The sequence below is a fragment of the Jaminaea rosea genome (genome assembly GCF_003144245.1).
Source record: "Jaminaea rosea strain MCA 5214 unplaced genomic scaffold BDZ90scaffold_1, whole genome shotgun sequence".
NCBI classification, from domain to species: Eukaryota; Fungi; Basidiomycota; class Exobasidiomycetes; order Microstromatales; genus Jaminaea; species Jaminaea rosea.
Window position 1 is genome coordinate 838,834 of NW_020289975.1, and position 12,730 is coordinate 851,563.

A 12,730-nucleotide genomic window follows, 5' to 3' on the forward strand; every position below is an offset into this window, starting at 1 on the left:
GCGGGTGGACCCTCTCTGCCCATCTCACGCCTGCCCAACGGCCCCCGCTCAATTCGTCTGCGCGCCCACCGCCAACCTCTTGAGGTGTTCCAAGAACACCTGCAACGACACATCGTCCGTGAAGATCGCCTGCCCGGCAGCCGGCGTGCTCCCGTACACGCCTCCGGACATGTGCGTCGTACTCGGATTGAGCTTGCTCAGCAGGAAACGTGCCTGCGATCCTCCCTGGTCGCACACGATGTATCTCGGAATAGGGCACCTGTCTCCCAGCAACTCTGCAGCGTCTGCCTTGGGATTCTCGAGCACCTCCTTGAAGTTCTCATAACCCTCTTGATCTTGGTAGCCTGCATTGCGCCACTCCTTGATCGTGGTGCCGTGGAAGATAAGGACGTGGAAGAAGGTGTCGAGCAGCAGCACGACGTCGGGGCGAATGGACACCGAGTCCAGCAGGACGGGCTGCGGAGGATCTTCCAGTCCATAAGACATGAGGGTGGGCTGAATCATGATGAGAGAGTTGTTCACATCCTCCACATTCAAAACGTGACGGTAATAAGCCGTCTCGTCTGGGGAGTTGTTGAATACCTGCAAGAATTGGGAGCGACGCAGATGGAACATGAACTGCGGGTAGATGCTGAACCCTTCCTGCAGGCGGAAGGATGTTGGGTCGTCCTTGCGATAGTCGGCGAAGCGTTGGCAGAGGCGGATGAGCATGCGATCCAGCCAGCGGAGGACGTCGGGCGAGTCGTCAATCTCGGCTTTGAAGACGGCAATGCGAGCCATGAGAACTGCTGCGGCTTCTTGGTCAAAGGAGGACGCGATCGCTTGCGTGCCGCCCGTGGCTTCCGAGGCAAAGGAGCGGGCGATCGTGGTGACGCGAAGGCGGTAGGTACCATTTGCGTGCTGGTAGTGCGTAACGAACTGGACGAGTCCGCGTGCGCCTGGTTGGAGCGGTGTGCCTGCGGGAGTGACCACTTCGAAGTAGGTGCCCAGCGCTGTTCGCGGTGTGACGCTACAAAGCTTCCAGGCCGATGTCCCACCAATACCTATCTCCGTCTCAGAGACGCAACCCGACTTCTTGTTGGCAGAGATCGCGTGGCCGATGAGGCCTGATACCTTGAGCTCTTTCGTCGTCTGCACGTCTACGGTAGCGTTGAAGCCCATCTGGAGGTCGCCATTCTCGTCCTTGCCGAAGATCTTTTGGAAACTCTGCTTAAAGATGCCCATCTGGAAGCTGTCCGCCAGCACCATGTTACCATTCGTCGCGTTCGCCAGCGCCTTCATCTCGAGGAGACCGACCTGGTCCAGGCACCCAGCGAAGATATCAATGGCATGGCCATTCTGCGCCGCCCGCCTCGCCATCGAGTCGTAGTACTTGAGGGCGCGCTTGTAGTACTTGACGTTGTCCTTGTCGATGTCGTGATGCGAGCGAATGCGCTCACGCAGCTCCGTCGAGACAACGTTGCCCGGTCCCTCGGAGCACGGTCCCCCGGAGAAGAGCATGATACGAGCGCCTGTGTTGGGGAACGAAGTCTCCAGCAGACCAACGGCGACACCCACGGCCGTTCCCGTGCATCGCTGTGCCCTCTTGTCGCTAGCTACGGGCCAGGCATCCTTCTGCAACTGCTCAAGGATGTTGGTGAGCTGGAACTCGCACTGCTGAACAGGCAAGAGGAAGCGAGCTGCACCGATGCGAGAGGGCTGAGCCTGTTGTCCCGGCTGAGCTCCCGAGGGCCCGCCGGCTTGAGGCGGCATACCGGGTCTGGCTCCGGGCGTGAGGCCGAGCATGTCCTGAATGGCTTTGGGTGCATATTCCTTTGTGCCACGGAAGACGTAGGACTTGGGGCAAGCCTCGTAGCCCAGCTCGTGGACCTGAGCCATTGTACCGAAGGTGATCAATCCCACAAGGGCATTGGGGGGCAAGAGGCTCAAGCTGACTACGAGGGCCTCGCGCAGCCCCTTGAGATCCTGTTCATCGAGGCAAGTGTCGACGACGTAGAGAAAGATGGGTGGAGTGGGCGCCGGGCGTGACAAGGTGTACTCGATTGTGGTGTACTTGGGGAGCAACTCGGCGGGCAGGTTCGTCGAGGAGATGTCGCGATAGTGCGGGGGGAAGGCGTTGCGGGAGAGACAGAAGGGGCAGATCCACAGCTTGGCTCGCACGTCGATTTGGCTAGCAGCGGAGGAATAGGGGCAAAAGGGTGAGTATTGTAATATGTATGCATACTGCTATCTCGGCGCACGTACCAGTAGGGATTGAGGACGGCACGGCACGGCGCCTTGCAAGTGACGGGCTCATACATGACTGGTGGGAGATCTTCCCTCTCCTTGAGCGGATTGTACAGAGCCGATACGGGGACTACGGTGCGGGTAGCCTCCGCTCGTGTCGCCGGCCAGACGTTCCACGAGAGACGGATTCCATCGCGATCCTCGACGTCGTCGACGTCTGCGTGAATGCGGGGGTTGGCGGGGGTAGACGGGTGCAGAGGTGAGTCTGCGAGTCCCAACAGCAGTCTGCTAGCCCTGCGCGGATGCTCATGGTACTCACTCATGATGCCTGGGTGTGGTGATGGAGGTGATGTCGGATACGATGAGAGACGCGAGAAGATGTCGTCCTTGGACTCGGCGCCGTCGTACGTGGCTGGTGTTGCTCCGTCGACGGCTGCCTCGCTCGCCCAATCGCCCCGCTCTGGCTGGCATTCGACTGAGACGGCGACACGACGACAGTAGTTCCGCCCAGCCTTCCGTTCCGGTACTCGAAGCTCAGTCCGTCTGTCCGCTTGAGCAGCCCAAGTCGGCCTGGCTCGAGCACCAAGGAAGCACGCACGAGACATGAGCTTCCGTCGATGTTTCATTTCAGTCCTCCTTGGCTTCTCAATCCTTGAGCCAGTCAACTCGCCTAGCCTCTCCATGCGATCCTCTTCAGCACTCTGCCTCGAGCCTTGACGCGCTTTGTCGCCGTCAGGCCTCATCATCTCGCGCAAACGCGATGTCGATCCCTCAGGTCCAGGTAGATGAAATCGAAGCACTTTCCTCCATCCTCGCAGACGACTTTGTCCCAGGCCAACTGGTGAAAAAGTCAGCATGGGCCGCTGGTCAGACCGCAACTCAACAGCCCTTCTTTGTGATCACTCTGCGGCCTGACGATGATACATTCAAGCATCTCGACGTCTGGGTCAAGATTGAGGTTAGACTTCCTAAGCGATATCCAGCAATTGCATTGATCCTCACCTGCCCGACGACGGTGAAGGAGGCAACCAGCCACCATGTCACAGAGGCACATCTCGTCGCCCTTGAGAAAGCGCTGAGAGCCAAAGTCAGCGAGCTTGCAGCAACAGGAGAGGAGGCAATGTGGGAAGTCTACTCGTGCGGAGCAGAGCTGTTATCTCGCAACAATGCAGTCCGCGAGCAGCAGCAGCAAGAGAAAAAGAAGCAGGAAAAGCAGAGGCAGTCGGACATGGTGCTCAGTTTCGAAGAACAGAAGCGCCAGAGAGATCAAGAGGGCGCAAAGGCAAAGGAGAAGGAGCTTCATCTGCAGCAAGAGGCTGAGCGGAAGAGCACCGCCGAGAAGGCGTCGTCTCTCGCCAAGGCCATGGAGGAAAGGGAGCAGGCCATCAAGGCTGAGCGAGCGCGACGCAGAGTGGGTTTCCAAGACGAAGACCAGGTCGACAAGGAGAGCGTCCAAACTGCTCCGCGATCGCCTGGCTTCCCCCGCTCAGACACCATTCACCTAGCCACTCCCTTTGAAGCAGCCCTCAAGTCGCCGCCAGTACCATCGCCCTCGATGATATCCACTCGCACAAACCTCAACATCTTGTCCTTCGACCCACCACTGCAGCTTGATGGAGATCAAGGCGTCGTCCGCCATTTCGACATCTCACCCGCCCTCGGCCCACTTCGAGGACTCGTCAGCAGCCATCTCGCAATCCCCGCCCAAAGCTCGGCGCTTCCTCGCCTCCTCTCTCAACTACGCATCACCTCGCCGTATTTCTCTACCTCGAGAGGGCGTAGAAAGCTTGCTGGGCTCGAGAGAGAACTGCAAGCGCTGTCGCAAGTCCGGCACTCGACCATTCGCTCCCTCGAGGGATTCCAACTAAGTCGCGTAGAGAAGCATATTGCTGAAGGGTCAATTGCGGGCTTTACGTGGGACAATGCAGATGGGGAGTCCTTCTTGCTCTCTCTCGTCGAGGCTCCTTCACCGCCAGATGCCCACGAGTCGAAGCTGCAATCGCTGCTAGCCCTCCAGTCGTTGGCTACCTCGAAGATGCTTCAGGTGGCTGCGGATCTCCTCTCGGCAGTATCGCATTTGCATTCGCGCGGCCTACTTCTCAAAGACCTGCCCCTTGAGCGAGTGTGCGTCCGCCCTCAGACAACGCTCATCGACAGCGTCTGGATGGGCAGCGTCTTAGAGCTCCACCGCGCCAACCCTCTGCAAGAACAGCAAGAAGTGCAAGAGCCTTGGAGCGAGGGGTGGGCAACGCCTGAACTCAAATCTGAAGCGCGTCACACTCGGAAAGGGGACGCATTTGCCGTCGGCCGTATTCTCCTGCTTTGCCTCCTCGGGCCAAGCGCCGCCGACTTCAACGATCCCTGGACGGCCCTCACAGCTATCGAAAAGTCATTCGACACCGATGCCACTTTCAATCTGCTGTCCAAGCTTCTCGAGCGATCTCCAAAGAGACGCATTCTTCCTGCCGATGCCCTAGCTCACCTCGAGTCCACCGTAGACGAAAGGACACGTGCTGGAAAAGCAGGGCCGATCCCAGACTCTCGTCTCGGAATAGGAGCGCCTCCTGCCGCTTCCACTAAGAGCCCAGCGACTATCAGGGATACTTCACCTCCCGCTTCACGCCAAGCTTCGCAGCTCTCCAAGGCTTTCTTCTCCTCAGCTCAGCTACAGCAGCCGGCTGGTCCATCACCATCTCGCTTTTTGAGCGACTTTGTTCCGCTCTCTGTTCTGGGCAAAGGAGCATTCGGCGTCGTCAGCAAGGTCAAGAATCGCCTCGACGGCGGCGTCTACGCTGTCAAGAAGATCCGTCTCGATGGAGGAGAGGAGCAAGGCGAGGAGAAGACGCTCAGGGAGATAGGTGCTCTTGCCCGAGTGAACCACCCTCACGTCACTCGCTACTACGCTGCGTGGATCGAGGAGATGCACACCGAAGAGGCGCAGGCAGATGGCTTTTCAGACCTGGCGACGAGCGCGACGCCTACGACGTCGAACGAAGAGCGAACGGACGGCTCAACACCGACGCACAAAACTCAAGCTCACAGCTTCTCATTGTCATTTGGTCCTCCGAAAGATTCGGACTTCGATGATGCAGCGCGGGCCGAAGAAGAAGACTTTCTCAGCCATGTCGGCTTTGCAGCGGATGATGAGAGCGAGGCAGAAGATGCATCGACATCAAGCAGCGATGAAATCGACAGTAATGACGACGACCAGAGCGGTAGCGGCGATGCCTTCAATCAGAACGGCCTCGTCGCCACGCAACGAGCAATGCGGTCAAGAGGCAGCGGCAAGAGCAAGAGTCACGCGGTGAGCCGAGCGGCAAGTCAAAGTTCGCAGCGACGCAGTATGTCAAGACCTTCAGTTGCACCTCGCAAGCCACGATGGCTGTACATCCAGATGGAACTCGTCGATGATCTGACGCTACGAGAGGTCATCGAGAGAGGTCCAATGAGCATGGACGACTGCTGGCGCTTTCTCAGACAAATCCTCAATGCACTCGTCCACATTCACAATCTAGGCATTGTTCACCGCGATCTCAAGCCGTCAAATATTCTGATGTCAGGCGCAGACATCAAGATTGGCGACTTCGGTCTCGCCACCACCCTCGAGACCGTGCCGACCGCTGCAGCTGGGGGCGAAGCCTCCCTGTCTAACTCTGGTTTCCTTCCTCCCCTACCGCAAGACTCGTCAGGCCGAGCTCTTATTGACAGCGAGGACATGACGGGCGAAGTAGGCACAGCCCTCTACGCTGCACCGGAGATTGTCAAGCAACGCGGTGCTCGCTACGGGTACAAGGTCGACATGTACTCCCTCGGCATCATCGTCTTCGAGATGGTCGCGTCTGGGCGCATCTACTCGACGGGCATGGAGAGAGTGCTGAGACTGAGAGCTCTGCGTCAGCCTTCCGTCGAGTTCCCGCCTTCGTGGCCAACGACGCTCAGCAAGGAGCGCGACGTCGTCAAGTGGCTCTGCACACATTCGCCGGAAGAGCGACCCAGTCCCTTGGGGCTGCTGCAGAGCGAGCTACTCCCGCCGAGGCTGGAGGACGAGTCAGTGCAGGAGACATTGCGCCTCGTCACAGATCCGTCATCAGTGTATCACCTTCAGCTACTTGACTCGCTCTTCGCCTCGAAACCGTCACGAGACGAGGAGATTCGCGATGCTACCTTCGACGCAGGCTCGCAGAGGGAGACGCTTGCGGATCCGAGAGAAGCCGTCGTCATGGACTGGCTGCGCACTGTATTCGTCAGGCGGGGCGCTATCGAGCTCACACCTCCGCTTTTGATGCCATCCAAGAGCGGCCTGTACTCGAGCAAGGACGGCGGCAATCCGGTCTCGCTTCTCGACTCGACTGGTCAAGTCGTGCATCTCCCACGCGACCACCTCGTCCCATTTGCTCGTGCCGTCGCTCGAGCGCAGTACCCTCGACTCAAGCGCTACTGCATCGGACCGGTGTACCGCGAGAGTCTGCTTGCCGGCGGTCAGCCCATGGCTATCATGGCCGCCAATCTGGACATCGTCACGGGCGCCGACATTCCTATGCCTCCAGCAGCCGAGGGAGAGTGTCTTGCTTGTTTGGAGGAAGTCCTCAGCGAAGTGCCCGGCTTCAAAAATGATTGGGTCATCCTGGTCAATCATGGGGTCATCCTCGACTTGCTCCTCGAGCGAGTGCCGGTCAATCAGCAAGCTTCCACGCTCGCAGCCCTCATGACGCTCAGCTCAAGAGCAGGACCAGCAAGCAGCTCGCATGCCGCTCGCACCAAGCTGACGCAGCAGCTCCATCTTCCCAAGTCAATCGTCGACGAGCTCGAGCTCTGCGCGTCAATGTGCGAAGATGTGGAGACGGTCCATGCAAAGTTGGATCGGGTGATGCCAGTGGATCATCGTCCCACCCTGTCTCGAGCCGTTCAGGCCATCATTGAAGTGCGAGAAGCGGCGCGCAAGCTTGGCGTGCCCGCAGAGCGTCGCTTCCTCCTTTCGCCGATGCTGAGCAACCACAGTCAGTACTTCAAGGGACAGGTCTTCTTTCAAGTCGCGCGGCCCACGGGGGGCAAGAAGAGACGTGGTCGATGGGACGTCGTCGCATCAGGAGGGCGCTACTCGAGCCTCATCGCTCGATTTGCAACGCCTCTGAGCGGCAACCCGCCGAATGGCGTCGGCATTCAGATCGCCGTTTCGAAGCTCGTGCACGCCCTCGCAAAGGATCAGGAGATCAGCGAGCCTCGTCGTCCCCCTGACCTCTGGACGCCGCGACGAGCGGACGTCTACGTTCACTCTGCGCCAGGCATGCTCGACACGCGCATGGAGGTCACGCGCGAGCTTTGGGCGAATGGCGTACGCGCAGACGTCAGTTACGAGGATGACGCAGGGCAGGAGTCGATGCTCATGGTAGCTGCGCGATGCAAGGAGGAAGGCTTCTCTTTCCTAGTCTACGCGGCAAGGTCGATCAAGGTGCGAAGCTTGTGGACCAAGATGGCCGACGTCGAGTTTCAATCCACCCTAGACTTGATGCCGTGGCTGCTGGAACATCTTGCTAGGCTGCTGGGTGGTGGTGCGGGTGGCACATACGATGCGTTGGCTGCTGCTGAGCCGCAGTTGCAGAGTGGAGGCGTGGGTCAGGCAGGTGGCGTGGGCACGGGAGCCTCTGGGCAGGCAGGGATGGGCGGCGCAGCTACCAGCGGAGTCAGCAATGCTGCGCTTGCACTGGGAGGAGAGGGAGGAGGTAGCAGCGCCACAGGCACGAGTCTCAGCGCGAATACAGGCTCACTTGCTGGCGGTAGCGCCATGATGGAGACCCAAGTCGTGCTGCCCGTCCACGCCTCAACGCGCCAAAAGGACAAGTCAGACCGCGGAGCGAACGCGGATCGTCGCGTCAAGCTGTCCACGAATCACCCTGTCATCCACTCAGCAACTCGTGAAGCCCACCGCCTCGCGGGCGCGATCTCTAGCGGTGAGATTCCCGTCATTGCGGTCGATCTGCGCGGGGATGCCTTTGATGGCCTTTGCTCGGCGGCCATGGCCAAGGATACGGCGAGGCGGGATGTGGCGTGGAGAGGGTTCTTTGATACATTGAGCAGTGGAGAGGAGAGGGAGTATGCGAAGAACATCAGGAGTCATATTGAACGGAGCACAAGCGGAGGAAGTGCCGGAGGGCAGGTCATGCTCTTCTCCATCAGAGAGAAGAGGAGCGCCATCGTTGGGACGACGCCAGCCGGGAGGTGAGCGAGCGAGCGAGCGACCTCAGATGGATACCGGGACGTGTACGCAGAGCATCACATCCAATCAGCAATCATTGCCCTCGTCGCGTCGACGGAGCATATCTGCAAAATAGAGACCTATGATCAGGAACGAAATGGAGCGAACGAGAAAGAGCGGCTGCACCTACGGACCGGTTTGCCGGGCGCTGAAGCTCATTAACTCGTGCACATTGCCGACTCGGGAAGCTCCTGCCGTGATTCGAAGCAGCGATCTGTGCTACGCTGATGAAAGGTACTGATGATCCGCTGAGCTTTCGAATGCCGTCAACGAGTGGAACGACGACAAAGATTGCAACATGCGGCCCGTACGCCAAGTTCAGCGAGTGTGCACCGCGTGACTAGATTGCTCTGGCCTTGCGTGTCTGGATGCACCGTCGCACTCGCCAGCAGATGATGCTCGAGAGCTGCTCGGCCGCCTTGAAGCGTTTGCTTGTGTATCATCATAAGACGACCGCTCCCCTCTCGTCCAGCTTCCACCACTGCGATCCTTCCCCAACCTCCAACCCCGAACCCGTACCTACACACTGTGAGTTAGGTCATCGCTGTCCTACTCGTCCCTATCACTCACCAACCGCCTTTGCGTCCATGACGTGCAGATGCTTAAGCTCACGACCGCCTTTATCGCACTTGTGACCTTCTTCGCCCTCGTCCATGCTGCCGGCCAGGGTGGCATATCTGTGAACCACCATGACTTCTCCGTCAAGAAGCTCGGGGACAGCCACCACTACAGTGTCGATGTCAACGGCAAGCACTACAAGTGAATGCGGCGATTGCTACCGTGACATTGCGATTGATCGCGAACACACGCTGACTCCTGCTATCCCTCCGCCGCTCTCGCTACAGCGTCGACACCACCGAGACGTCTTGTGTTAACAGCAAGACCGGCTCCAAGGTTGACTGCCACAGCAACATCGCCGTCGACCCAAACGGCAACCCATTGGGCCAAGGCGGGCCTCAGCCCTACGGCCCAGTACAGGGCAGCTGCTTCCAGTGTCGCTTCTTCTCTCAGGTCGAGCTCGTAGCCCAATACGCCACGACGCTAGGGGATGAGCACACGGCCAACCTCGAGTGCCTCTTTCTCCTGTTCAACACTTACTCGCCTACACGCGACTGGGCTGTCACCATGCTCAACCCTAGCCAGAGTGGACAGGGTGAGTCACGTTGTCAAAGATACGATCTGCACGCGGCAAGGCTGACCATAGCACCTCTTGCATCGGTGATGCTCGCTATCAGCCGTCATTGACACGGGTATGGTCGACCTGCGCACTGCCTCGTACATCCCCAATGGCATGAGTGGCGGCGGATGGGGACGCCAGAACTTCCGCTGTTCCAACGGCGCCATTGCTCAGATAACCTGCCCCCTCTGCCGCACGTCGGGCCCCTACTATCCTGGGAACGCCGTCGACGGTGGTACGGGGCCTGGGATGGGGCCTGGAATTGGTGGTCCCCCAAACTTCAAGGCCAAGGCCAAGGATGGCAGCGTCAAGCTTCAAGGCGCTAAGCCTGTCGCTGATGCTCAGCAGGTCGACACCAACCTCAAGTCCAAGGGTGGGCACAATCAGAAGAAATCTGAGTACGGGTGGCGTGGAGAGGGTGACGATCAGACCTGATGCAGGTGGGTCGACGTGACTCGGGCGCCGACCGATAGTAGAAGTCTGACCTCGAGCCTCGCCGCCATCGCTGCTGTGGCAGGCCACAACTCATGGCTCGGCGCCACGGCTGTCCCTCAGACCCTCAAGAAGGGGCCTCAGCGCGCGTCACCTCCTATTCCCCTCATCTGACCCTCATATCAGCCACACTTACTGCCTCGCGACGCCTATCGATGCCTGCTCCTTCTCAGTCCTTCCCATACTACTTCTTCATCCTATAGTCACAGCCCTGCACTGCCTGTATGCCCCCAGCCAACGTGCTCCTCGTCGCAGCCACAGGCACGCTCGACCGCAGCTATTTATCTCAATTCATTGAACCCCTTGTTGCCTGTTGTGCTGCGTCCGCTCGCTTTGCCTGACCTTGGCGATCGTCAAGTCTGGATGTTGCGATTCTGCCCTTGGACGAGGAGGCAAAAAGAGGAGCTTAGGCCGCCCAAGAGCGCGTCACGCTGGCCACGCTGCCATCCCACCTCTGCTCGCCGCTCCGCTCGCCCGCCGGCCAAAGCCTCGCCTCGTCTCCTGTGGGCGAGTCGACTCGGGCCGCCGTCGATTGCAAAGGGAGCAAGAGGACGAGAGCCGACTTCTTCCTTGGGTCAACTCCACACCTCGTCGATCCCTCGCTTCACCTCCTCCTTTCCCGCTTCCCTTCATCCCACTAACACCACAACCACCACTCCCTCGACTCGCTCACGATGCTGCCGCAAGTCAGTGTTCCCTCGCGTAGGGCAGCGCTGCGATCCGCATCAGCCGCGCCCTTGCGATCGCAACGATCCCTCAGCTGCCTCGCAACCTCTACCCCTCGTCTCCAACAACAACAGCAGCAGCAGCAGCGAGCAGCAGTGGCATCGCCGCTCCGCTTCTCGTCTCTCCCCAGGCAATCACCCATCGCGCCAAGCGCCGCTCGCTGCTTCCATGCTTCACAAATCTTTGCCGCAGAGACGGTCAAGGTGCCGCAGATGGCTGAGTCCATTTCGGAGGGTACGCTCAAGCAGTGGAACAAGAAGAAGGGAGACTTCGTGCAGGCGGACGAGGAGGTTGCTGTGATCGAGACGGACAAGGTAAGTGCGAGATGGAATAGACACCCTGCTTCATGGTCGACCTTGACTGACGCCTTGTTCCATCCATATCCGCCCGTCTGCAGATCGATGTTACAGTCAATGCTCCCCAAGCCGGTACCATCACCGAGACGCTCGCCAACGAGGAGGACACTGTGACCGTCGGACAGGACCTCTTCAAGCTCGAGCCGGGAGAGGCGCCCGAGGGAGGCAGCAGCGGTGGTGGAGACAAGGGCGGCGAGGAGAAGGAGCAGAAGCAGAAGCAGGAGGAGGAGGACTCAAAGAAGCAGGAAGAGGAGAAGAACAAGAAGCAGGAAGAGTCAAAGAAGAAGGAGGCTGAGGAGTCAAAGAAGCAGGACCAGCAAAAGCAGCAGCAGCAGCAACAGCAGCAGCAACAGAAGCAGAGCGAGAAGAAGGAGTCGAAGCCCTCATCGTCTTCATCGTCCAGTGGCGCCGACTCTGCTCCCTCGAAGCCTCCCGCTGGCTCTCGCGGCGAGCAGCGCGTCAAGATGAACCGGATGCGCGTCCGTATCGCCGAGCGCCTCAAGCAGTCGCAGAACACGGCTGCTTCGCTCACCACTTTCAACGAGATCGACATGACCAACCTGATGCAGTTCCGTGCCCGTCATAAGGACCGTATCCTCAAGGAGCATGGCGTCAAGCTTGGTTTCATGGGCGCTTTCACCAAGGCTGCTTGCCTTGCGCTCAAGGAGATCCCCGCTGCGAATGCTAGCATCGAGGGCGAGGGCCTGGGCGACACCATCGTATACAGAGACTACGTCGACGTCTCGGTTGCGGTCTCGACGGAGAAGGGGCTGGTCACACCCGTTGTGAGGAATGCGGAGAGCATGAGTATCATCGAGATTGAGCAGGAGATTGCGCGATTGGGCAAGAAGGTGAGTGGCGCGACGAGCGACAGGATGACGGACGTCTCTTCATGCTGCAGTCACTGACGTTCTTGCCTCGCTCGTTCCTCGTTCGCGCACAGGCCCGCGACAACAAGCTCACCCTCGAGGACATGACGGGCGGCACCTTCACCATCTCGAATGGCGGTGTCTTCGGCTCCCTCTTCGGCACACCCATTCTCAACCTTCCCGGCTCGGCCATCTTGGGCATGCACGCCATCAAGGAGAAGCCGTGGGTCGTCGAGCACCCAGATGGAAGCAAGACGATCGAGATTCGCCCCATCATGGTCATTGCGATCACGTACGACCACAGACTGCTCGATGGTAGGGAGGCTGTGCAAGTCGGTGTGAAGCTGAAGACTTATCTGGAGGACCTCGGGGCTCAGCTGTTGTAGAGCTGTGAATGAGGTGGTGGAAGAGTGGGTGGAAGGCAGAGAGATATGTGCACAGCGGTGGAGCGTTGTGGGCTCTGAGCAGCGGGGGAGGAAGAAGGACAGGCGTCGATACACGGCAAGCCCATCGTGGCCCTCTTGAACGGCCTCGTAATGGACCTAGCACACAGCCCGTCTCCAATGCATTTCTATCAGTCGATGCTCTCGCCTCTGTCACTGCGTGATTTGCCCTCCCACATTTGGCTCCC

At 59.2% G+C, this 12,730-nt stretch overlaps 4 protein-coding genes across 4 annotated transcripts; 3 read left to right on the top strand and 1 right to left on the bottom strand.

Moving 5' to 3' along the window:
- Positions 1-48: 48 nt before the first annotated feature.
- BDZ90DRAFT_257312 (putative SEC23) lies at positions 49-2,831 on the bottom strand (the record flags this gene model as incomplete). The annotated part of the gene is made up of 3 exons (XM_025507939.1): positions 49-2,170; positions 2,245-2,554; positions 2,825-2,831. The coding sequence occupies 3 exons, from the start codon at positions 2,829-2,831 to the stop codon at positions 49-51; spliced, it is 2,439 nt and encodes an 812-aa protein (XP_025364833.1).
- Positions 2,832-2,845: 14 nt separating this feature from the next.
- BDZ90DRAFT_229240 (hypothetical protein) lies at positions 2,846-8,571 on the top strand. Its single transcript, XM_025504981.1, has one exon. The coding sequence runs from the start codon at positions 2,987-2,989 to the stop codon at positions 8,444-8,446; it is 5,460 nt and encodes a 1,819-aa protein (XP_025364834.1). The 5' UTR covers positions 2,846-2,986; the 3' UTR covers positions 8,447-8,571.
- Positions 8,572-8,899: 328 nt separating this feature from the next.
- Positions 8,900-9,954, top strand: BDZ90DRAFT_7258 (hypothetical protein). Its single transcript, XM_025509810.1, has 3 exons — positions 8,900-9,007; positions 9,078-9,238; positions 9,325-9,954. Exons 2-3 carry the CDS (start codon positions 9,078-9,080, stop codon positions 9,722-9,724), a joined length of 561 nt encoding a protein of 186 aa, XP_025364835.1. The 5' UTR covers positions 8,900-9,007; the 3' UTR covers positions 9,725-9,954.
- An 802-nt stretch (positions 9,955-10,756) lies between these two features.
- Positions 10,757-12,682, top strand: BDZ90DRAFT_229243 (dihydrolipoamide succinyltransferase). Its single transcript, XM_025504982.1, has 3 exons — positions 10,757-11,188; positions 11,272-12,081; positions 12,174-12,682. The coding sequence occupies exons 1-3, from the start codon at positions 10,823-10,825 to the stop codon at positions 12,483-12,485; spliced, it is 1,488 nt and encodes a 495-aa protein (XP_025364836.1). The 5' UTR covers positions 10,757-10,822; the 3' UTR covers positions 12,486-12,682.
- The last annotated feature ends 48 nt before the right edge of the window (positions 12,683-12,730 follow it).